Genomic DNA, 23032 nt, shown 5'->3' with positions numbered 1-23032 from the left:
CTTTTTTTTTTGAACAGTGGTCCAGGCAGAAAGTAGAAGCCCACAATGCGTGGAGGCGAGTCCGTAAGGATGACGCGTCCTCGACCGAATTAAAGTCAAGTGGAGAGAGAGGGAGAGAGAGTGCAAGACGCCTACCGACTGAAAACATTGCCGTACCCGTGTTTGATGTGCTGCGTGCCTGCTAGAACACTCCGTGGTCCAATGTCCCAAAGTAGGCTGAGATAAACAACACTGATGCAACCTGGCATTTACTGCTAATGCTCGACAACAAAGACATGTATAAGATATTTATTAGAGGTTTATTTTTAACGCCCAGGCTTCATTTTCTCTCCTGCCACTGTTACCTTTGACACCACACTGACAAGAGGTGATGCTGTGGGCCAGAGTGCACAGAATCAGACCGCAGTGGGTAGTTTTTAAGAGCAGAGTTGCATAATGTTGTTGGTGGTCTCCACTAAGGCACAGTTATGAAATTACCCCACAGCCCCAAGCCATGTACGTGGTACTAGAGAGCCAACGTGACAGTCACAGTTTATTGGGATTTACTAAAACATGTAACTGGCAGTGGGAGTAAAACCTTGGTGCTATCTGAATAGATGAGGCAATACAGAGGAATCATGTTTGGGTCTGTACAAGTCTGTGTGAAATTATTCTTTGATGCCATCACATTATTTTACATCACCACATTTATAAAATACATTGTACTAACTACTCTTAGAACTAAAAGCATTCAAATTGTGATACTTAAAGTCAATTAATTGATAGGGGATTACATAAAATTAACCAGTTGTCTCTTTCCAAGAAAAGTGCAAACTAAACCAAGATCCAGCTTCTCAAATGTAATAATTGCTGTTTTATATAATTGTAAATGGAATTTATTTGGGTTCTGGACAGCTGATTGGACATTTGACAATGTTTCTTTGGCATCTAGCAAATAACGTTGGTAATTTTCACTATTCTCTGACATCTTACAGCCTTTCATCCATTATGAAATTAATGGTTATTTGCAGCTACACAATCTAAATACTTTGCATCCTTCGGTATCCTCTATAGGTATCTTTTTAGTGGAGCCCCGTCACCATCCTTTACACTGTTAAACATCCATTATCTTGCTCAAAGGCACTTCAGCAGGGGTTTGAAGAGCCTGAGGCTGAGGTGTTGGCTTAGCAGGGCAGTGTCTGTGCTCAGCACACCAACACGCTGCCCGGCCTGTATGTCAATTTCATTGCTTATTCATGTTTCATAAACCCACACTCACTTGTCGTGCCCAAGTGACTTCTGTTCCTCTCAAAGTATTGCTTGTGATTTAAATAACAGAAGTGACAGCCAATGGTGTCACGGGCTGTTTATTCCAAATAACACAAACAGCATCTGAGCCAACTATTCAAGCAACTTTGGATTAAGATCAATGGCTTCAGCATCCAGCCTTACAGCCTTTTGTTGCAGCTGAGCATTTATCACATCTCTTGCCTATCAAAACGCTCTTCACAGGCTGTAATGGGGTGAGCTCATACACAAGAGCTGTGGATGACTTTTAGAGTGGAAAATCCACAGCTGCTGTTAAATTGCATTTGCACGTACAATGCGGAGATTTTTCTGAGTTTCTGAAGTACACAGCAAGCCTGGATTTGGCATATAGTGAGTGCCCAGTGGTTCAGCTCGTCCATCCTCTCCTACAGTCTGTCCCAGTATTGATTATCTGACAAGAGAAAAACACTACATCCTCCTGCTTCCTTCCTGCTGCCTCAATCTGCCACAACATACATCACATCCCTTTAAACTCAGATAAGAAAACCTCTTAATAAGATTACTGGGGTCTTTCAGCGTTATTAATCCTGCCAAGATGGTTCATCAGCACCCCTTCAAACAAACAGACTCCCAAAATATTACATCAAACGATGAGACATGTTAAAACCCTGTGTCACTTAAGGAATATTAACGTTCAGAGAAAATGAACTCAACTGCATGTACCTTCACTGTCTGTGTGTATATCTCCTTTATTGCAACAGTCCAGCTCGGCTGGATCGTAGTGGAGGTAGATTGCCATCTAGTGGGAAAGTCGGGCAACACATGACATTAAGGCACTCCGTATTAACATATTCACAAATCAACTGCAAGTGGATAAATTAAGCAGTTATTTAAAGTGTTGCCTGCTTAAAAAAAAAAAACAAGTGAAACACCACATTATTTTAACAAAGTGGCCAGGCAAAAGGAATGAGGAAAGTGCAAGTGATTTAGAGCTCATATTGTACTTTTATTATAGTTCTTTTCTAATGTAAACTCTGATCACTTATTTTGCATCTGTATAAACTCTCTTTTATTCATAACAGTTTAAAAAAATTATAAGAGAAAAATAGAGCACAAATGTCAACAAAGCATGGAAACCACATAGGAAACACATTAGTCTTAGCATTGTGTATGTCCATATTGTCCTTAAATTTCTTATTGTCTGCAGTGAAATGTCAGTTTTTCTATCTCTCTCGCTAAGCATAATGTTTAAGACTATCTACCAGTTTTGTAGTTATTGCTCTTTTGCAGCTAACTTGCAGAACTTCAGAGGTACAGGTTGCTTCCTGACATGACTTCTCCTGTTATCAATCAGAGATACACCATCTCCCTGTTCTCAGGAATCTAAAGATATATTCTGTCAGAATATCATAATCTGTTCACATCACCAGAGGATGTGAGAATAATCAGCATTTATCTCCAACGCTCACTGTTTTTAAGGTGAAGCGTGATGAAGAGGCAAATGAAATTCTTCCAGGTAATTCTGATTTTACTTTGGCCTATAGAAAGCTATCATGGATCCTTAACTTTACATTTTTCAGATTTTTCTTATCTTCTTTGCTCGTGTATCTTTATCTGGTCTCTTTATTGCACTGCTGTAACACTTTGTTCTCCCCTGAGGATCTATACAGTCTTATCTTATTTGTAGCCTATATTATTTGGGCTATTTTTGAGCGTCGCTTTCCATATGAAGTTACACTAATGGATGTGTCTTGGACAGCTTCTGCTGAGGATCTTGCACAGACAGAGTCAGATTTCAGTTTTATTAGATCCCCGTGGGGCTTCCACTAAATAGATTTCTGTTTCAGAATGCAAACATGGTGAGGAAAGATGGTCCGGTAGTTTGTAACATCCCAGTGCATCATTGCAGAACTCAAACACTTCCAGGCTACAACCTTTTCTGAGTGCAGTTTGCATGTGCACCAAAGATATGCAAGTTAGCTGCATATCTTTGGTGCGCACATGCAGCAGTGACATTGTGTGTTGGCTTGTCTGTGTTAGGTGGACTGATGGTATATTCAGGCAGAAGCTGTGACTCTCTGAAAGTGGATTAAAGTGGATAGTGAAATATAGAAAAACTCCATCAATTACCTCAACCTTCAGAATATCTGAAAAGATCAACAAACATTGTGTCCACCTGTCTTGGCACAAGGATGGCGACAGTTTGTGGGATTTATAGATGTCACTGTGCTTCCTCTTTCTCATTCTCCCTCACTTCAAAAGCGCAGGAGTGGGGTGACAGGCCAGGGGAGGGGAGCCCCATTGTTAATTGGCCTTTTCAGCTGAGCAGAGAGGTGAAGGGAAGAAGAAGGGAGGGGGACAATAGGGTCCCATTGCCTCTCCAGAACAAGAGGGATGTACTGCCTAAAAAAGATAGACCAGTTAGAGCACATGCAGACCTGCAGGGCTCTCCTCAGACAACCCCAAACTGAGTGAATGAGGCAATCAATCATGTAGCCTGCAGCTCCCTCTGAATAAATGGCCTGTAGCATCGATATCGATTGCAGGATTTTTTAGGACTCCCTGTCCTGCTGCTATAGAGGTGCTTTAAGGGCAGCACAGTGCACAAGCATGAGGTGTTACTTACCAGACAAACGGTTTCCTCACATCTCACTCCACTGATTCAATGGAACGATAGGTACTCTTTTTCCACTTCAATAAGGGGATGAAGCTCAATTAGCATTTCACAAGTCCCCCTTTCCTCCTCCATTGCAACCTTCCCCGCGGAGCCCATGCTTTCTCTGGGGGATTGTCCTGTTTTGGGCCCTTGTTGCCGTTGGCAGGGTGACAGTATTCGAGTGTGCAAACTTGTGCTATTGTCCGCGGGCCAGAGGGAGCCATGGAGACCCCATAATATGACACAGGAAAATGTTTGCTGATGGCAATTCTATGGGCTTTGTCCGACTCTTTCTCCTTCATGACGACTCGATTTAAGTCTCTAAATGTTTGACTACAAATGCAGGAGTGCTATCCAGCTCCTTTCCCTTTGTCCCGCGAGGTTTGAATGAGTAATTCAGCCTTTGTGTCGCTCGATTGAGGGGGCAAACAGAAAGACAAGATTCTTGAGCGTTCAAGCCCCTTTCCATGGTTATGCACTCTTTAGATCCCCCCCACCCTCAACCAAATCCTACAGCTGACATCACTCTTGGGGAGGGTATGTGGGGTATCTATGTTACAAACTCAATGTTAACCGCTCCAGAATCAGTCAGAATGCACGCATATTTCTGCAGAATTTGCACGCATTTTTATTCATGCGCACTCCAGACTTTAGGAGATGTTTGGCCACCGCGCAGAAATCACCGTGCAGGAAAAATATCGCATCCCCTCAGCGGCTTTTTCCAGATCTCCATGACAACAATTTGCAATGGTGAAGAATTCGATACCAGGGCGCTTGGAGGCTGATTGGGGTGCATTGTGAGGGGCCTGGGGTCGCTGATTGGTTCAAGGAAAGCACCATAACTACAAGGAGTTTATATTCATTCAACTTGTTGAAGTGCTCCCTACTGCAGCTGGAGAGAAGTCTGTGCTTGGACTGTGTGTTTGAGAGCGTCTAGACTCATCCAGCAGTGGTGAGTAAAGGGTTATCACACACTACCACCTTTAATTTAGGCTTGATCGCAGAATTCCTACAATAGAGTGCAATGCGCAATTACGCAAAGTCTAAATTTGTTTTCTGATTTCCCTTTAGATCTTGATGGTGGACTACAAGTTCTAACATGGACTGATTTTTACCAGAATCTTTGCAAAAAATGGCGAGCTCAGACAGTGAGGTTAAGACGCTGCTGAACTTCGTGAATTTGGCATCAAGCGATATCAAAGCGGCCTTGGACAAGTCAGCGCCGTGCAGACGCTCTGTGGATCACAGGAAATATTTGCAGAAACAACTCAAGCGTTTCTCTCAGAAGTACTCCAGAGTCCCGAGATGCCACACGCACAGGTCTGCTGAGTACGGCTGCGCCAAGCCGGTGGGGACCGTTCAGCAGAGCGTGAAGGTCACAGAGAAGGTCAGTTCGGATGCGCAAGGTGTGGAGAACGTGGGCAGCGCTGTGGAGCAGGTGCCTATGAGGAAACGCCAGCTACCAGCCTCATTTTGGGAGGAACCCAAGTTGACCCAAAGTAAGAGGGAGCACTCGCATTTTGGACTGAGAAAGCACTCTGCAGGCACGTCTGAGGGCAGCGAAAACGACAAGAGGAAAAGGAGTTATGATGACGCAAAGGCCACTCTGTCTGCGTCCAGCCGACGCAGCGCTGCGGACAAAGAGTCTCTGAAATTGGACCTGACCTCCCATCACTGTGTGAGCGTGTGCGGCTGCTGCCCCTTCCAGTACCACGGACATCAGGTCCTCCACAGTCACATTGTTGTCCCCCATCCGCCCCTGGGGCTGTGGAGCAAAGCAGCAGGGACTGAGATAGAGAGACCTGAGCATCCTTACGGACAAAAAATTCACACGCACGTTGTGGTCAAACCCATACCGACCAAACCCACCGTCCAGTCACCGATCTTCAGTGTGTTTGGGTTCATTTAAGTACACTACTAATGGAGCCATCACACAAAAATCTGTAAATAGGACTAATTATTTCCCTTTTACGTTCTACACAGACTTCCTCTTTCAACACTTGTACACAAGACACTTCCTCAAGCACTTATTGGAATGCTTCATCTATTTTTATTGTTTAAATCTAAAGGACTAAGTTGCACTTGCAGAATAACTTCATCATATTCGCTTTCATGCCACTCAGATGCCAAGTATCTGAAAACTGACAGTAAGTTGAAAGGTTTCCTCTTTTAGATTTTTCTTAAGTACCAAAAGTCATGCAAATGAATGAAAGCATCCTGTTTTAGTTTCCTCTTTCAGCTATGAGAATAGAATGTGGGACATAGTTTGCTTTTTCTTTGTCAAAGTAATGTTTGATGGGCACATTTGAAACAATGCCTTTTATTTTCAAATAAATGACTCAACTTCCCTCAAGAACTCCTTTGGGCATTGGATCATTTTACTGAGCATTTCTGTGAAGCTCCAAAACATTCTGACGGACAGATTAAAGAAATGCATTGTCACATTACATATGTTATAAATAGAGGTTTTATACATAGAGAATTGCATTTACAGATTCAAGATAATAGAGGTGACTAAAAAAGGAACACAAAATGATAAATTTAGCCACATCCCTGATGCCTATATTGCTTGATGTTCATTTGACGTCAGTCAGCCAGGCTCAGGTATCTGATCAGTCTGTCTGGCAGAGGTAGGCTTATGAGAGATTTCAGTCTGTATCTCCCCATCTGGGTCCGAATCCGTAATCTGCAAAGGTGTAGGAGTGGACGAGGTGACACTGTGGACGAGACAAAAGAGAAAAGACAAAGAAGACTATCACTTGAATATTTTTAGACTATATTTGTGTTGTATGCTTATGTGAGGAAGTGAAAGACAGCCACACAGAGAGACATGTTTGCATGTTAGGATGTAAGTGACTGATAAGATTTTGTCTGATGCTTACATGACTTCCTCTTAACAGCGAGCCATTCTTCCCGGCTGTCCAGCAGTTCAGTCAGCTTGCTGCACAGCTGAACATGACCTACATGCTCCAGCAGCAGGTCTATGATCGGTCCAGCCCATTTACTCATAACTGATGTTGAGATCCATTCACAGAACTGAAGAAGACAATCAGAGAAAAAAAGTTAACTTCCTGATCAAGAACATACAAATTTCAGTTCCAGTGAAGTCTCTGATACTGTTCGTGCTTATTTTCACACCTGTGTTGCCCTTTCTGGTGGCTCACTGCAGTTTAAAGGAAGCATATTGTCATTCTGCAGAACATATCCATTGCTGCCACTTCTCATATGGGATCCTCCTGCTGTTGGATGAGGGGCACGGCCATGTGAACACGTAAAACAAGAGAGGGCATCGCAGCCATTGTCCAGGAGGCACTTGAGTAGAGGGAGATTATTCATGCAAAGTGCAACAACTGCGGGGAACGTGGTAGCATAAGATGCGATTCTGGCGTTGGTATCGGCCCCTCTCTCCAGCAGTAAGGACACAGTGCTGATACAGCCCTGCTGTACAGCCATCAGCAGAGGACTGACTGGGTCCAGGCTTAGACTAGCGCCTGCTTTCAGTAACACCGCTGCTGTCTCGGTGCAGCCATTGGCGATGGCAAAGTAGAGGGCTGTTACCCGTCTATCAGCATACTGGACGGACTGACTGTGGGCCAGTGCAGCATTTACATCTGCACCTGTCTTCAGCAGCACAGCTGCCACAGTGTGTCTGTTGTGCTCTGCTGCCAGGTGGAGGGGGCTGACGCAACTGTGGCGGAGCCTGGCTCGACTCGTCACTGGGACCAGCAGGGAGACAATCCTGAACACAAAGTGAGGATGTTAACAACAGAAAATACAACAAATACAAAGCAGTTTCTTCAACTCTTATTGTAGCTCCATGCACAGTAACCACTCTACTGTATATTCTAAGTTTTGTATCTGATCACTCTCTATTATGATGATACCTAATAAACAAGTTACTGTATCTCAGCTTACTCATGGTGTCCATATTGGGCAGCAACATGCAGTGGCAATAGTCCTGAGTTGGTGGGTCTGTTGGCATCTGCGTTTTTAGTCATCAGCACTGCTACGCATTCCTTGTGACCATTTTTACTGGCCGCATGCAACGCCGTGGCCCCATCGCACGTCTGCATGTTCACATCAGCACCTACAGAAAAGCATTAGTCCATTATAACCTTTCAACAGGGATCAGACATGTGAAAAGGAGGAAGTGTTTGTGAAGAAAAGTACCTCTTCCAATAAGGTAGTGCAGTGCGCTCATCTGTCCCTGCTGAGCCGCTACAATGAGTGGTGTGATACTGTAGGTATTAGCTGGATTGATTGTGGCCCCGGCTCTTATTAGGATCTCACAGATTTCTGTGTTGTTCCTGGATACAGCCTCATGGAGGGCTGTCCAACCCTGAGCACACCGCTGGTTCACAGTGGCCCCGTAGGACAGAATGAGGCTCACCATGTCCACATTCTCCAACTCACAAGCTGCAGAAACAGATGAGACACTGAGTCGTTACTGCCTGGCTGATATACAGTTATCCATGCTTGTTTTGCTATATACAATTGATTTCACAGCTGTACCTTTGTACAAAGGGGTTTCTTTGTTCTTGCTGCTGATGTCGGGGTCGGCGCCTGCCTCCAGAAGGCACCGCACGCATGACAAGTGCTCACAAGACACAGCGAGGAGCAAGGCTGTCTGCTCCTGCAAGGTCCGTTTGTCTACTGAACTTGGATGGGCTGGTGCAGAGGACATCACACAAACCAGCTGAGTGACATATTTATCATTTGGAAAATGTTGCGTTCTCTTTTTTCCTACATTATCACTGAGCCCATATGACTCAAATGGAACACTGTTTGAGACCCTCAATAATGCTGTCAATGGCATACCTCTCAGTAGGGTCTTCACGCACTCCGTCTGTCCACAGAAGGCAGCATCGTGCAGCGGTATCCACCCGTCTTTGTTCTCCTTCAGCAGGCGGTGAGCAGCGGATGTTGCCAGATCACTAACAGCCTTCGCATCCCCTCTCCTGACGGCGAAGACCACCGGGTCAACATCTCTTGAAAGGGGAGAGAAGCACTTGAATTGAGTTATAATTAAAAGCAATTAAGTGTGATTTCAGACAGACATAAGCACTGCTTGGGGGCTGTAGTTTTGACGCAACCATGGACCTTAAATTTTTATATTTAGGCGATTGTTTGAATTTTATTGGCTTTATTTAAACTATACAAGCAATTATATTAAATATAGCATGTAATTAAATCACTTAACACGAAAGATGTCTTAGTCATCTTCTTTTATAGTGACACAAAAGACCTCAGACCTCACACACACACACACACACACACACACACACACACACACACACACACACACACGAAGCCTCCGTGTCTGTATGACTCACTCCGGCTCTGACGTTACGTCGTGACCGTCTCCTCTCCTCCTGTCTCCTCGTAGACGCGACAGAACATTATTGCACTGACCCCCAGCACTACGGAACTGAGAAAGGTACTCGGAATAGCTGAATTTGGTCATTATTGATGAGAGATTTGACGGCAGTGTGTCCTCGCAGGGCGCAGCGGCGGCGGCGGAGCGGGGCGCAGCTGTGCGCTCTCAGATTATTTTGGGACTGTATTGTCAGGCCGGAGGGTGACGGGCTGATCCTTATATGTCAAGAGACTCGGACATGCAGAGATAGGGCAATCAGCGCCGGAGATAATGCAGGCGAAACCGAGGTGTCTGTCTTTGCATAATATCTTTATTTCATCGGCTGGTTTCCACATTAAACAACCAGATAATAAAAAGCACTAATCTTAAAGGGGAACAGGAATAGTTGAGGAAGAACACAAAACAATGAATAACAATGACTAATACAGAAGATAAAAGACAGACCAACTGTTCAAGAGTCGCTCAAGCACTCAAGCCACAGCTGAAAGCTCCTGTAATCAACTACAGCAGCAGGGCCGCAGCCAAGAAATACTGGGGCCATGAGGCCCCCACTGACCCCCCCCCCCAAGAAATATTTGACTGGCTCCTAAAGTACATTGTAAAACCTTCTGATTTCTGAAGCGATGGTCTACACTTCAAGCTTCAAAGCAAGTTAAGACTCAGCATCGCTTTTTAAGTTTGCTGTTTTTGATCCGAGAAACACCTGAGTACCCTTTCCATGTATATGAAAAATGAGAATTATGCCTTTTAAACCCCACTGTATGTAATCTGAGTATATTTGTAGAATGCACTCTTCCAACCCCTCCAGTTCCAAGAAACAATACTGATGAAATGACCTTTTTGTCCTCAGTGGAAGCTTCAGGAATGACCATAAGGACATCACTGTGGTGATGGATGTTATTAATACTCCTGGCCATCAGAGGGCAGCAGTGACTTGTGTTTCTACCTGTACGCTGCACTTGTATTGTTTTGGTTAAATGGTATTTGTAGAGGGCTGCACGGTGGCGCAGCAGGTAGTGCGTGTGCCAAGAAGGTCACCGGTTCAATTCCCGGGTCAGGCCTTTCTGTGTGAAGTTTGCATGTTCTTCCCGTGCATGCGTGGGTTCTCTCCGGGCACCCTGGCTTCCTCCCACAGACCAAAAACATGCTCATTAGGTTAACTGGTGACTCTAAATTGCCCCTAGGTGTGAGTGTGAATGGTTGTGTGTATGTGCCCTGCGATTCCAGGGTGTACCCCGCCTCCCGCCCGTTGACAGCCGAGATAGGCTCCGGCCCCCCGCGACCCCGAAAGGGATAAGCGGCATAGAAAATGGATGGATGGATGGTATTTGTAGAAGAAAGCCCACACAAAGCTGGATGTACACGTTACCTGAGCTTTGCTACAGTTAATAAATAATTAGGTGACATTTGTCTGCTATCCTCTGCAGATGTTGAATATTTTCACATAAGACAAAAGTAGTGACTAACAAGCCTATTCAAATTTCACTAACTACAATTGTGAAAAAGTAATTAGTTACTTTTCTAGTTACCACCAAAAGTAGTGGAATCACAGTAATGTTGTACTCAACACTGTTTGTGACTCACTACCACGCTGTTTCTCCACAAGAGGGAGGTGTTTTGTGATTGACAAACCACATGTCAGTCTATGGCATTGACAGGAAATGAAAGTCATAGAAGCAGCATTTTAATCATGCAGATACACATACAGTGTTTATTTCAGTGTTATGGGTGTAAAAAGAAATCGCTCCTGCACACTTACAGTCAGGCTGCCTGAAGGCTGGGGTGCTTTTCTTTTAGCTGCCCTTTTGTGTGTGTGTGTGTGTGTGTGTGTGTGTGTGTGTGTGTGTGTGTGTGTGTGTGTGTGTGTGTGTGTGTGTTAGATATAAAACTTTTACCACATTATCTGAAATGGAATAGTTAATAATAAAGGAATCTGAATTTGTCCCACTTCACCTCCAGGGTGTGTTAACACTATAGAACTACAATTCAGTGTGTTGCTGTAAACACCATGTGTTGGATTATAGAGATTTTTAATGTGATCATTTATTGAACATTAAATTTATGTTCAGGCACTTGACCACATAAGGGTTTTTGGAGAAACAGACACCTGTACTGAGCTAAGCTACACATATTCATGTAAATGATTTCACAAGCATCCAAGTCTCTCCGTCAGATATTCAAAACAGACAAAAGTCTTTTTCTTTTGACAACTAATTATGCTGATCAACTGTTTTGAGAATTGATAACAATGTAAATTACTTTACTTCAATGTATATAGACTGTAAATAAGCACAAAACAGCTCATTTTTAATCACATAAAATAACTAATTCGAATATTTCAAAGGGACTACTCAGGATTGTTTTATTATACGACATTTGTAAAGTGAAATCTCAAGTGCGTGTGCGTACTATACAATACCTGTTGTGAAAAGGTGTCTCAAAGTAATATCATGTGTCCTCACCTGAGCAAGTTTACTGTTGAGTTAGCTGAACTGTGGAGACTCAGGGCAAAGACTTTGGTATCGTTGTTTAGCCTCTGGTAAAGAGACCCGGATCTGCTGACTGCGATCATCACAGGAGGAGACGTGTTGTCCAATCTGAGGACTCAGGACATCAAGCAGTGTGCTGCTGTCTTCTTCACAGACCAGTGATGACGCTGATGATCCAGACCAGAAGATTTAAAAAAAGAAAGTCAGAGCAGGAATAGCAGCAATTGTAAAAACAGGTTAGCAAAGTCCATAAAGCAAAAAATAATAAATGCACGGCATAATACACACACACACACACACACACACACACACACACACACACACACACACACTGCATAGACATACTGCATGAATTAGAGACCACCCTCATTTGACAGAGCTGAAATCTGCACTGGCAGACATCAGAGAGCAGCAGCTCAGGCCATGAGCATAGATGCCTTTTAAGGGCATGTTCAACTGTGTTTGAGTCCACTTGACTGCGCTGCTCCAGAGGCAACACTGATGTGAGGTGCTGTGTAGTGCTGCAGCGAGTTATGCAGCAGAAAGATGCCGTTGGAATAACACATAAAGCTGGAGTTATAGTTTATTTGTTCAACTGTGACCAATGAACACGGAAAATACTGTTACACTCACTATATGTTTAAACAAAGATCACACACACACACACACACACACACACACACACACACACACACACACACACACACACACACACACACAGAGAGAGAGAGAGGAGAGATTTAAACACATTTGGATAGCCAATTGCAGAAAACTGTTTAGAAACTTTTCTTTAAAGCTTCGACTGTAATTTAAAGTCCTTTACTCACCACATGAAAGTGTTCCTGGTTCTTCATTCACAGAAGTGGCTTTAACATTACAACAACAAGTGTTGATCCCCTTTATAACACTGTGCAATATCCCTCTGTTGTATCAGCTCTCACATGAGCGTGTGGAGTGCGAGAACGTGTTCGACCAGCAGACGTCTTTGACTGCTGATTTTTGGTGTCACAATCACTTCTTAGGAAGTGTTTGTGAAAAAAGCTTCCTGCATCAGCGCTGGAGGTGGCCTTTGTTTTTTTTTTTTGTTTTTTTTTTTGTCTTTGACACAAACAAGTCCTTCTGGAGGAACTAGACTACCACAGCTCTGAGGCTGTTGTCAGATTTCTTTTTGGCCGGTGATTTAGCTGTGCTGTGCAAGCTGCACCACCCTTTGTTTCCAGGTAATGCTACAAAAAGGCCAACCAGCACATACACAAATAATTTGGAATTTATGGTCTTTATAGTTACTTTGAAGGTGAAATGTGACAGGAAATGTCCGCACACACTGTTTTGTTACATCTCTAAAAATAAATACAAGGTGTTTCATGGCAGTTACATCTAGATTTAACATCTTGAAGGTAGAGCAGAGCAGGGCTGCTGGATAAGAAGATAACAATACTGAGACACAACAATTCAAGCTCACGTTTTTCCTCTGAGCGTTATCGGCACTTCCGTTCTCTGTGACCTTTTTCACAGGCTTGTCATGGCAAGAAATGCCCGGGCAAAGCTAATACCATTGTGGATGGCTCTGCGCCATTTAAATGTCTCAGAAGGCCTGGATTGAGCCCTGTTCTCATCAGATACTTTGACTTGTCATGGCAGGAAAAGCACAGGTAATTAACAAGGTTAGCCATGGCTCTGTTCCATTTATGTACATCAGGAAGCCTTGTCAGTGAGCCAGCATACACAGAGACAGAGCCCTGAAACTAGTGTAATGGGGATTCTTATTATTTGTCTTCTCTGTTCCTCAATCGTAAAGCCAAATGATTCCATCTTCTCTTTACTCACTCGTGAGCGTACCTTAAAGCCAAATGATAAACTATGCCATTTGATTAGGTGTATGTATGTGTTGATCTGCTGACCACGACACCACGGATGTCCTCCTATTTTGCTGACATTTTTCTGATGGTAATGTCATCCTATTGTAGCAGAACCGGCCTTTAACTGACCCCTTCTTTCCCTCCTTTTCTGGTGACACTCAAGGGAAATGGAGGTGTAAACCCGCCAACCGATTGAATTATAGACCGTCTAGTTTACCTATAATGCAATCTGATTTCGAAGAGAGACAGGAAGTCTGGCTCAGTAAACTACTTTACACTGAAGAAAGAGAGCCAAAAGGTCAACGCCTATCTCTAAACCAGGATGTCCCACTCTATGCTAATTACTCCCCCAATACTCGGGGTACGCATAATATTGATGTTTTTCCCGTATCTCTGACCTGAAGTATGACCAAGTTGTGATTTTAACGGTTTTATAAAAGTTTGTATGAATTGTCACCACAAAACCATACTGCCATCCAGAGTTTCCTAACCGTCAGATTGAATATGCTTGACTTGGCACATTTATCGATAAGTAACCATAATCGTGATAATCATTTTGACAAATATAATCTGCCTCTCTTTATTCCTACCTTTATTTTTGTATTAGTTATTCATTGAGTTATTATACCTGTTGGGATAAAACTGTACCATGATTATCATTTAATGTTTTCACCCAACCATAGAAAGTGTCTAATGCATGCTGTGAACAATGTTGAAATGCCATTGAAAATTGGTCATTGAAATTATATGTGATTGACCATAGTGAGAAGCAGATGAGCCCCTCGTATGATTCTTTGATTAGTTCAGCTCCGTGAGGCGAGATTACACCGCGCGCCACAAAGAGTCTCACGTGATTCGATGGCCTGCCTTTCGACACGCCCCGGAGCGACCTTTAAAAACTGCGTGTAGTGCGCGATACAGTAGTAGATTTTTGGTTTAGTTTTTGTTTTTTTGTTCCGTCTTAGTAGATTTTTAGTTTTGTTAGTTGGTTTTAGTTCTGTTCCTTTGTTTCTTTTCACGTCTAGTTACTCTCAGCTGAGTTCTTTTCTTTGCTTTTGTCTTAAGTTTTGCACAGTCGTTTTGCTCCCTAAGTTTTCGTCTTCGAGCTACTCCAAGCCATTCCGGGTAGCGTAAATTATCTTCAGAAGACGTATTCTTATAGTTTGCCGTAAGCTTCAAAGTTAACTTTCTCTTTCGCCCAACGTTTTTGTTTTGTTTCATTACTAAATTTAGGCAAGTAATACTAATTTTGTAGCCTTCTTCGACCGGCCATCGAAGAGACTCTTAATTTGTACTATCAGTCTAAAATAATCCGTCACGGACTCAACCGAACCAAACCCCGCGGCCAGCTGTTGATCCTTGTCCGGTTCACAACCATCCGGAGCAGTCCATCATCTGTAACCGACCGCCGAACCAGTTCCAGAGAACTGGTTCAGCACCAGCTCGACATCTTGGAGGTCTGGGCCTTCCACTAGACCACCAAGCAGATCGAGCCACAGACGAACATCTGGACCGTCTTCGAGCCAGTTCGGAGCAGAGCACAACGGGACGCCAGCAACCAAATAGGCACGCTAAGCGGGTTTGAATAAGAGTTGGTCCGTGAGGTTAAGATTAGGTCAATTCGTCCAAATTCTCTCCATTAATCGTTCTTTCCCTTAACTCTGCGTTCACGTCCCCATTATTCCCTTTCGACTGCCTCTCACTATCGCCAATTTATTTACCATTGTTTTGCCATAAGTTTCTTGTGTGTTCTGTCATATCACCTCCCATCTTCTGTCTTATTATTCATGGTACATTACCCATTATCCACAATTCTGCTTAATAAATGATATTTTGACTTAAGTCCTGGTTAGACGGTGTCCTTTTGAGCTGAATATATACGATCCCTGTATCCAGAGTTTACGTTTCAGGTTATCAGACTGGTTTACTGTTAGTTCATTCGTTAGTATTTATCAGCGTTATAGCAGTTAATTTCTGCAGTCCTTCTTAGCTGAGGAAGGTGGTGCCCCGACATTTTATCAACGAATGCAACATCAAATTAAGGTAGTACACACTACACTATTTACAAGATAAATTATTGTATGTAACCTGACAACTTCCCCTGTTCTGGGCTCTCTTCTTGCCGTCTCACTCGAGGCAGCAAGGATGAGTCCGTCTGCAGGCGTAAGAATAAACTCCCAGAAAGATAACGAATGACTTTGTGCTTTTTACCACAGAATTGCCAGAACACTAGCTGAGCTAAATGAGGTTTGGCCCTTATTCATATTATTGATTACACCTGTGGTTCTCCTGTTATGTCATATGAATCAATCAATGGGTTTCTGTTTGGTATATTTAATGTGCCTGTTTTAAAGTTCCCCTTCACTCAGAAACGTGGTTTGCTTCTTGTTATTACACTTGGAGGTTTCACCTTCATTGTGCAGAATGATGTAAGTGCAGAGTCTGACACTAAATGACTGTTTCTCTGTGCTTATGTCAGATCTGGATTTACGATGCGTCTATGCACAAGCACGATTTTGTGACATCACAACTTGTTTGGAAACCATCATGGTTCAATATGCAACTTACACAAGTGTGATGTGGTGACTTGAAATCTCCCGTGCCCACACTACACTGAGAACAAACTTTTTAGCAAAGTTAGAGACATCTCTCATCCACCAGCTAAACTTTGTGTTATGAAAAGGAAAAATATTTTCATATTCAAAGTTCCTGGAAATTTCAATAATGGTTAGAGTATTTTTAAACATCTAAAAACATGTTTGAGCCTTTTTTCCCCATTCCATATCAATATTGAGTTAACTGTGGGACACATCCAGTGGTGGAAAGTAACTCAGTACATTTACTCGAGTACTGCACTTAAGTACATATTTGAGGTACTCCTACTTTATTTGAGTATTTCAATTTTGTGTAACTTTATACTTCTGCTCCACTACACCTCAGAGGCAAATATTATACATTTCACTCCTCTGCATTTGTCTAGCAGCTTTAGTTACTCGTCTCAGATCACAATTTCCATACCCTTCCTGCTGTGAAAACTATGTATCTCCAAATTTGGGGGTTTTGAATGTGAATTAAGTGTTCCTCTGTGGGTTGAAAACATTCTCCTACTTCTTCAGCTAAATAAACTCTTTAAAACCCCACTTGGATTAGCTGGAAAATGCATCATCGCAAAGCTGTTTGTCTGAGCTTGTGAAAACTTTTTAGACATAAGTGGTTTTCGTGGGACAGCGACACTACAAACATATGATGATCTTACAGAATATGACGCACTGCTGTAGATTTAACTACCCAACATTGTATAAGTACTTCACATTAGTTCAACCTCAAACATCTACAGCAGTGAAATGCATCAGGCACATTAACGAAAACAGTGACATTAATCCAAAAACATCATAGTTAATAGTAGCTACAGTGCTGACAGATATTTTTCTGCAGAATTCATAGCCTACTTTTACTTTTGATGCTTAAGTGAGTTTTGTGGACGATCATACTTTCACTTGGTGAGGTTTGGAAAGCAGGACATTTACTTAGTGGGGTGTTTTCACAGTGTGGCATTGATAAGTAAAGGATCTGAATGCTTCTTCCATCACTGGACACATCTCGGCGGTAAAAGCCTGCAGAGGAACAGATCATCATGTGAACTCTTGACGGACAGCAGTGCATCCAGAACCGGTCGTGGACCTCAGAGTCAGCAGCCGGTTGTGTCGCCCTCCTGGCTCAGACCGGGGTGAGCGCTCTTAATGCTGTCCTCGTCTCGGACCTCCTGTTAAAGATCTCCTTTCTCAGCCTCTCATTCAGTCAATGAAACACAGCCGCCCCCCTGGCAGTTGCCATGACGACGGAGAAACGATCCCGTCACGTTCCCCGTTGTCTCGCGTGCGTTTCCCGGGAAACAGCTACACAGATCCAGGAAAACATCCGGAAAAGACCCTCGATCGTCTGATCTGTGATCGCCCTAACGAGGAATAAGTGCAGGACGTGTTCTCTCATCGGGGCTCCTGAACGATAGCTTGGCACAAAATAAACAAAACATGACGACCTCCGTCCTTCCCGCTTTAGACAGCGGCGATCCTCGTCTGAAACTGACGGTGCAAAACCGAATAAGAAATATTTTTGTAACTCAGCTGGACGACACCAGGTAGGCTTTCATTAGCCCTACTCCTCTCTCTTTAAAAACCCGTTTATAAACGTCTACATTGAATGATGTCACTGAAAATCTATTTCCTTCTTCTCCTCAGACACAGAAAGGAAGAAAATGTCAACCTCATACCTGTTGTAACAGAGGTAAGACAGAATAAGCGAGCATGTGATGCACCGATATGGATACCAACCTGTTCATGTTATATTATAGTTAATATTAGGCCAATGTTAAAATAATGATGCCTGTGTGACTCACTTTTTTAGATCCTTTAATGGAAAGATAGAGTTTATGCAGCTGATCGTAGTTTTATATGTGCAGACTTCAAGCAGGGTTCTTGAGGCGGGGGTGAACACTTTGCAAAAGACCCTGGTTCTGAAGAAACAGGCTGAGTTGGACAAGGTGGACGAGCAACTCGCACTCAAACGGGTAGAGTTTAAGCGCTGTGTGGAGGCTCTCGCTCAGAGGAGGTCTGAGCTGGAAACAAAACAACAGCAGGTGAATGAATCCTCCTGAAACTATAATACTTCTTGGGGATATCTGTGACTGATGGCGATGCTGTGCTAACGCAGTTTCCTTTGGGGTTTGTTCACCCAGACTAAAGAGAGGGCGAAGAAATTTGAGAAGTTTGTGGCTGAAAATGAAGTGAAGCGACGCCGGGCGCTGAAGAAGTACGAGGCTGCACGGGAGCAGAACGCTTTGAGGGAGAGAGAGATAGAAGATCTGAGAGAACAGCTGAGACAACTCAGAGCCAGGTGAGAACGTTAAGCCTGAGCCTTAATGTGAGGAAAGTGCTCATTAAGCCACCCTTTACCTCAGTTTCACCATATCCCAATTCACAGGCAGCAAGTTTTAAAGGAGAGAATGGCAAAATATAAAATCTACGAGGACTACTTGATGAAAACCCTGGATTACCTCCCCAGCAGTATGTTCAAAACCGACTTTTTACATGAACCCGTTCTGTTTATCCCAATGAGATTACACAATCGCTTCTAGGATGAAGAACGCTGCACAATCTATTTTCAGCTTACCTTGATAATGGGTCTGACTCTTTGGTTATGCCCATCATTTGGCGCCATGAGACCCTGTCCATCACCCACCAGGAGCTGCTGCAGCGTTTTGGACGCCTGGAGGAGGAGGTGGAGCAGGGTCAGCGACAACTGCAGGCTGCGAACCAGGAGCACAGCATAAAACAACTGGTCAGACACGTAGATACTTCGTAGATATATGAGAGTGCTTAAATGAAAGACCTCTTTACATTTTTTCTGCATGTTGCAGATGGCCAATAAAGAACTGTCTGAGCTCCAGAGTGAGTTTGAAACCCTGAAAGAGAAGAACAAGCAGGCAGAGGTTAACCTGCTGATGGAGGAAGGCCTGTCCAGAGAGAAGGTATGCTTTCAAGACTATGAGTTGGAAATGACCCTTGGCTAGTTTGATAGGAGTTTTGGATATAAATATGGTCGTATGTGCTGTTATTGCTCAGGTTGAACAAGTGGGAATCTTGATTATGGCCATCAACAACCTTGCAGAGCAGTGTTATCTCGCAGCATATGGTCCTCTGGAGAACATGAGCATACTGACAATGATGGACATGGTGAAGGTAAGAAAATAGCTGGTTGTCAGTAATCATCCAAGGTATTTAACCTCCGTGACCTTTTAACTAACACAGTGTGATTTCAGGAGTACATCCTGGACAAGGCAGACACAGAGAAGAGAGCGAGGAGACTGATGGAGTTAGGTTCTGCGATGACGAGCAGAACAGCTCTGACAGACAGAAGAGAGAGGGGATCAATGAAGAGCATCGGCAGTAAAACACAAATCAAAAGCTCAAGCAAAGTCAGCAGAAAGAGTGACATGACCAGCTGATGCAGATCTGTGTTTTCATGCCTATAGCAATGCAAGTTTGTTGAGTGTTAAAGTTCATTTTTGACCTTGGAAAAAGCTCATAAATGAAGCTGGTATAAAGATCTTTTCATCAACATTTAAGAATGTTTGACTCTTCCATTTGAGTTTGTTTAAAAAAGTTTCGCTGTACAAAACTCTTAATGCAAAATGCGAAATGCACCAAATTGTGCACTTTTTTTTAAACGAGGTAACAGAGTGTATTAGCATCAGAGCTTTGAGAATGTCTGTCTGGAATCTCTGGAATGTTATCACCGATGCATTTTAAAATAAAATGGTTTCAGTCAAATTATGCTGCCAGACGGGAAGCAATATCAATCAAAATGCCGTGTGCAATGATTTATATGCAACTTTCTCAGATTTAGTTGATACAAATGGTTATTATGAAAGATTGTCAATTGAGGAAGAACTTATTTAAGTGATGAAGAGTATGAATTCCGCGTCAGAGAGAATCTGACTTTCCTACTGTAATCCTACGTATCATGCAGGGAAAAATATTCCATGCATTTTCATAACAAGCAACCACTTGATTCTGGCCTGCTCTGTGTTGTCGGAAACTGTTCTACAGGTTTTCTTACTGCCTTCAAGTTCAGACAATGATCACCAATTATGCTGCAATGCTACTCATCCGGGAAATGCAGTTAAAGCAGCAAAACATGTTGAGATGTACTTTGTAGCCGTTGTTGTCTGTGATTTGCATACATAAGGATTAAGAAATAATCTTGGTTATTAGGCGGAGTCGTCAACTTGGTGTAAGATACCTTTGTTTGGTGAGAGTGTCCTTTGACATACTTTGGTAATAATGAGGAAGGATCCCTCCCATGGACTGTATAAACCCATTTCCTGCCCACCCCCACATTCACGGCTTCAGATTCAGTAACTATATTTATTTTGGAAAAACTTGTACTTTAATATTTACATTCCATGATACTTTACACTTCCACTTCACTACACCTCAGAGGGAAATATTAAACCTGTTTACTCCACTATAATAATGTGACGGCTGTCGTTGTTTCTTTGTGTTGCATTCAGTTAAAATCATCCAAACACTGAAATGTAGTATTTAATTGAGAAAATACGTGCTTTTATGGAACTAAGATTTTTTTAAATGTATGATTTTACTGGTTAGAAGGTACTGTTAACACCTTTTAGCCTCCTAAAGCTAACAGTAATAGAAACAGGGCCATAGTTGGCTAATTCTGGGTTGCCATGTTTTGCGCAAACACGGGTTACACAGGTTTCATCAAGACTCATTTTTGGCCTTCATGGCTCCAGCTTTACGCCGCCCCTGTACTGTCCCTTTAACACGAGCACGTGGTGCAGTAAAACATCCGGTTTGCAGAAAATGGAAATAAAAATGCAGCACAGTGTTAACACTCGGCTTTGACGCACGGAGACTTGCTAAACTGTGATTACGCTTTCTTGCGTTGTTTCCATGTTGCAGAAGTCCGGAGGTAGGTCGCGCGGCCTGTCGACGCGTGAAGCCACTGTTTGGTCTCGCGGACAGTAACGTTGTTTGTTTGTCGACAGATGGAGGCTGGCAGCCTGGTCTCGTGCAGAGAGGATATTTCTACGCTGTTTCCCGAGCAAACGCCGGGTGCCAAGTATAAAGTAGGCTTTTAAGATGAGGTGGGGGGATTTGCTGCAGATACCCTTCTTACATTAACGCCATCTACTAACACCTATTGTCCTTTGTTAGGATTTAAGCAGCCAGTTTTCCTCCGTGAGACATGTGCGCGGGGATGGAAACTGCTTCTACAGAGCCCTGTGCTTCGCACACTTGGAGTCAATCCTGCACAATGCACGAGCTTTACAGAGGTCAGTTATCGCCATTACTGCCATTCGTCCAAACTGGAAGTCTTTTCAACTTTAAGGTGGTCTTATTGGTTTCACTTTCAGATTTAAGGAGACAGTTATTCAAACCTGCAAAGACTTTTCTTCTGCGGGATTTGATGAGAGTTCCTTCAAGCACCATCTGAACACAGTAGGATAATAATGCTCCTTTTACAGTTCAAGTTTCGGGTAACATTAGGTTTCTAATAAGCCTGTAAAGGAACATTATGTTCATTAAAATAAATGAAATGCTCAGGCAATAAGGGGAATATACTGTATGGAATGAACCATTCAGAAAATACTGTGTCAAGCAACAAAGATGGAAGCAAAAGCTTTGACTAAGTGACCTATTTGTAAAACACCCCCAAAACTCTAGCCTGGGTGATACATGGTCCCCACAAAGGCAGCCTGTTAATACAGAACAATAACAAGTTATCATATTAACTTTTGGGATGGGTGTCAGCTTCAACTGCAGAGTTTCAAACACATCTTCTGGATAGAAAAATCATTTTTTCAGTGTACTTCGAATGTATTTGAATCTAACATTTCATTAGACTTCTATGCAAATTTAAAGCACCAAAATATTCTACATATGGAAAAAGTGGAAAACCTCATTTTGAGGGGAGCAAACTAAAATAGGAGGAGCACAAACCCCTGTGTGAGTACCGCCTTACTCCTGTGCTCTTGGTTAAGGGTGATTTGTTTGCTACCAGATGTCACTGCTTAATAAAAAGGTGGCAACCTAATGGTTTCTGATCTGTTGAAGGTCGTAAATGTGGTGGAGCAGTGCCAGGCTGATGAGCAGGAGGACCGACTGCTCCAGCTCTTCAATGAGCAGATGACCTCTGACAGCGTGGTGCAGTACCTGAGGCTGCTCACTTCGGCACACCTGCAGAACCATGCTGACTTCTTCTGCAACTTTGTGGAGGCGCCTAATCTGCAAGTCTACTGTCATCAAGTTAGTAACAAGAAGTGATGTAAAGTGTTGCTGCCATCTAGTGAAAAAGTAGTAGATCATCTTATACTGTTCAAGTGGAAAAAGGGTAAATGAAGGATCTGTCAGGTTTGGTAATGTCTTTGTTCTCTTCATTCAGGAAGTGGAGGCCATGGCGATGGAGTGTGATCATGTGGACATCTTAGCTCTGTCACAGGCCCTGGATATCTGCATCCACATCGTCTCCATGGAGGGCGATGAGCAGCAGTTGGCTCACCACGTCATTCCAGAGGGTGCCGAACCCTCCCTGCACCTCCTCTACCAAACGTCACATTATAACATTCTCTACCCGCGACCTCAACACTGACCAGAGATCCAGCAGGATCAGCTCAACTCAGGAATATTGACTTTGGTTTAAAAAAAATCTCACCTGGGCTTTAAGACACTTATGAAAAGAGATTTTTATAAAATCTTGCAGTGTACAGCGATTCAACATCAGGAAATACAATTTTTGCACATTGTGCAATAAGTATTTCAATGAATTGCAGGAATTTATGTTAAAAAAAATTACAGAAATCAACAATTCCAGAAATCCT

The 23032-nt window shown here is 43.0% G+C and overlaps 4 protein-coding genes across 4 annotated transcripts; 3 read left to right on the top strand and 1 right to left on the bottom strand.

Moving 5' to 3' along the window:
• The first annotated feature begins 4741 nt into the window (after positions 1-4741).
• LOC139342252 (protein FAM181A-like) lies at positions 4742-6250 on the top strand. Its single transcript, XM_070979251.1, has 2 exons — positions 4742-4856; positions 4976-6250. The coding sequence occupies exon 2, from the start codon at positions 5037-5039 to the stop codon at positions 5811-5813; it is 777 nt and encodes a 258-aa protein (XP_070835352.1). The 5' UTR covers positions 4742-4856; positions 4976-5036; the 3' UTR covers positions 5814-6250.
• An 8-nt stretch (positions 6251-6258) lies between these two features.
• Positions 6259-12783, bottom strand: LOC139342251 (ankyrin repeat and SOCS box protein 2-like). Its single transcript, XM_070979250.1, has 9 exons — positions 12598-12783; positions 11744-11937; positions 8723-8892; positions 8417-8572; positions 8075-8320; positions 7820-7991; positions 7043-7643; positions 6787-6940; positions 6259-6621 (listed from the first exon to the last, which is right to left on the bottom strand). The coding sequence occupies exons 2-9, from the start codon at positions 11851-11853 to the stop codon at positions 6491-6493; spliced, it is 1740 nt and encodes a 579-aa protein (XP_070835351.1). The 5' UTR covers positions 11854-11937; positions 12598-12783; the 3' UTR covers positions 6259-6490.
• A 4720-nt stretch (positions 12784-17503) lies between these two features.
• ccdc197 (coiled-coil domain containing 197) lies at positions 17504-20659 on the top strand. Its single transcript, XM_070979495.1, has 9 exons — positions 17504-17767; positions 17868-17913; positions 18089-18265; positions 18365-18522; positions 18610-18692; positions 18794-18966; positions 19046-19156; positions 19251-19367; positions 19448-20659. The coding sequence occupies exons 1-9, from the start codon at positions 17661-17663 to the stop codon at positions 19631-19633; spliced, it is 1158 nt and encodes a 385-aa protein (XP_070835596.1). The 5' UTR covers positions 17504-17660; the 3' UTR covers positions 19634-20659.
• Positions 20660-20985: 326 nt separating this feature from the next.
• Positions 20986-22898, top strand: LOC139342453 (ubiquitin thioesterase OTUB2-like). The gene is made up of 6 exons (XM_070979551.1): positions 20986-21123; positions 21200-21280; positions 21369-21487; positions 21569-21653; positions 22269-22460; positions 22597-22898. Exons 2-6 carry the CDS (start codon positions 21200-21202, stop codon positions 22801-22803), a joined length of 684 nt encoding a protein of 227 aa, XP_070835652.1. The 5' UTR covers positions 20986-21123; the 3' UTR covers positions 22804-22898.
• The last annotated feature ends 134 nt before the right edge of the window (positions 22899-23032 follow it).

The sequence above is a fragment of the Chaetodon trifascialis genome, chromosome 14 (assembly GCF_039877785.1).
Source record: "Chaetodon trifascialis isolate fChaTrf1 chromosome 14, fChaTrf1.hap1, whole genome shotgun sequence".
Taxonomy (NCBI): Eukaryota; Metazoa; Chordata; class Actinopteri; order Chaetodontiformes; family Chaetodontidae; genus Chaetodon; species Chaetodon trifascialis.
Note: the sequence above shows the minus strand (reverse complement) of the source record. Positions and strands in the feature narration are given on the sequence as shown.

What these genes read in the sequence shown, in the direction of transcription:
- LOC139342252 (XM_070979251.1), top strand. Translation starts at nt 5,037, where the DNA reads ATGGCGAGCTCAGACAGTGAGGTTAAGACGCTGCTGAACTTCGTGAAT.
- LOC139342251 (XM_070979250.1), bottom strand. Translation starts at nt 11,853, where the DNA reads ATGATCGCAGTCAGCAGATCCGGGTCTCTTTACCAGAGGCTAAACAAC. An exon ending in CGTGAAGACCCTACTGAGAG is followed by an intron (nt 8,573 to 8,722) that starts GTATGCCATTGA and finishes CCTCTGCACCAG; the next exon opens with CCCATCCAAGTTCAGTAGAC. An exon ending in CGCTGTTAAGAGGAAGTCAT is followed by an intron (nt 6,622 to 6,786) that starts GTAAGCATCAGA and finishes TCTCGTCCACAG; the next exon opens with TGTCACCTCGTCCACTCCTA.
- ccdc197 (XM_070979495.1), top strand. Translation starts at nt 17,661, where the DNA reads ATGACGACCTCCGTCCTTCCCGCTTTAGACAGCGGCGATCCTCGTCTG. An exon ending in TCATACCTGTTGTAACAGAG is followed by an intron (nt 17,914 to 18,088) that starts GTAAGACAGAAT and finishes TTATATGTGCAG; the next exon opens with ACTTCAAGCAGGGTTCTTGA. An exon ending in CAATGATGGACATGGTGAAG is followed by an intron (nt 19,368 to 19,447) that starts GTAAGAAAATAG and finishes GTGTGATTTCAG; the next exon opens with GAGTACATCCTGGACAAGGC.
- LOC139342453 (XM_070979551.1), top strand. Translation starts at nt 21,200, where the DNA reads ATGGAGGCTGGCAGCCTGGTCTCGTGCAGAGAGGATATTTCTACGCTG. An exon ending in AATGCACGAGCTTTACAGAG is followed by an intron (nt 21,488 to 21,568) that starts GTCAGTTATCGC and finishes TTTCACTTTCAG; the next exon opens with ATTTAAGGAGACAGTTATTC. An exon ending in TCAAGCACCATCTGAACACA is followed by an intron (nt 21,654 to 22,268) that starts GTAGGATAATAA and finishes GATCTGTTGAAG; the next exon opens with GTCGTAAATGTGGTGGAGCA.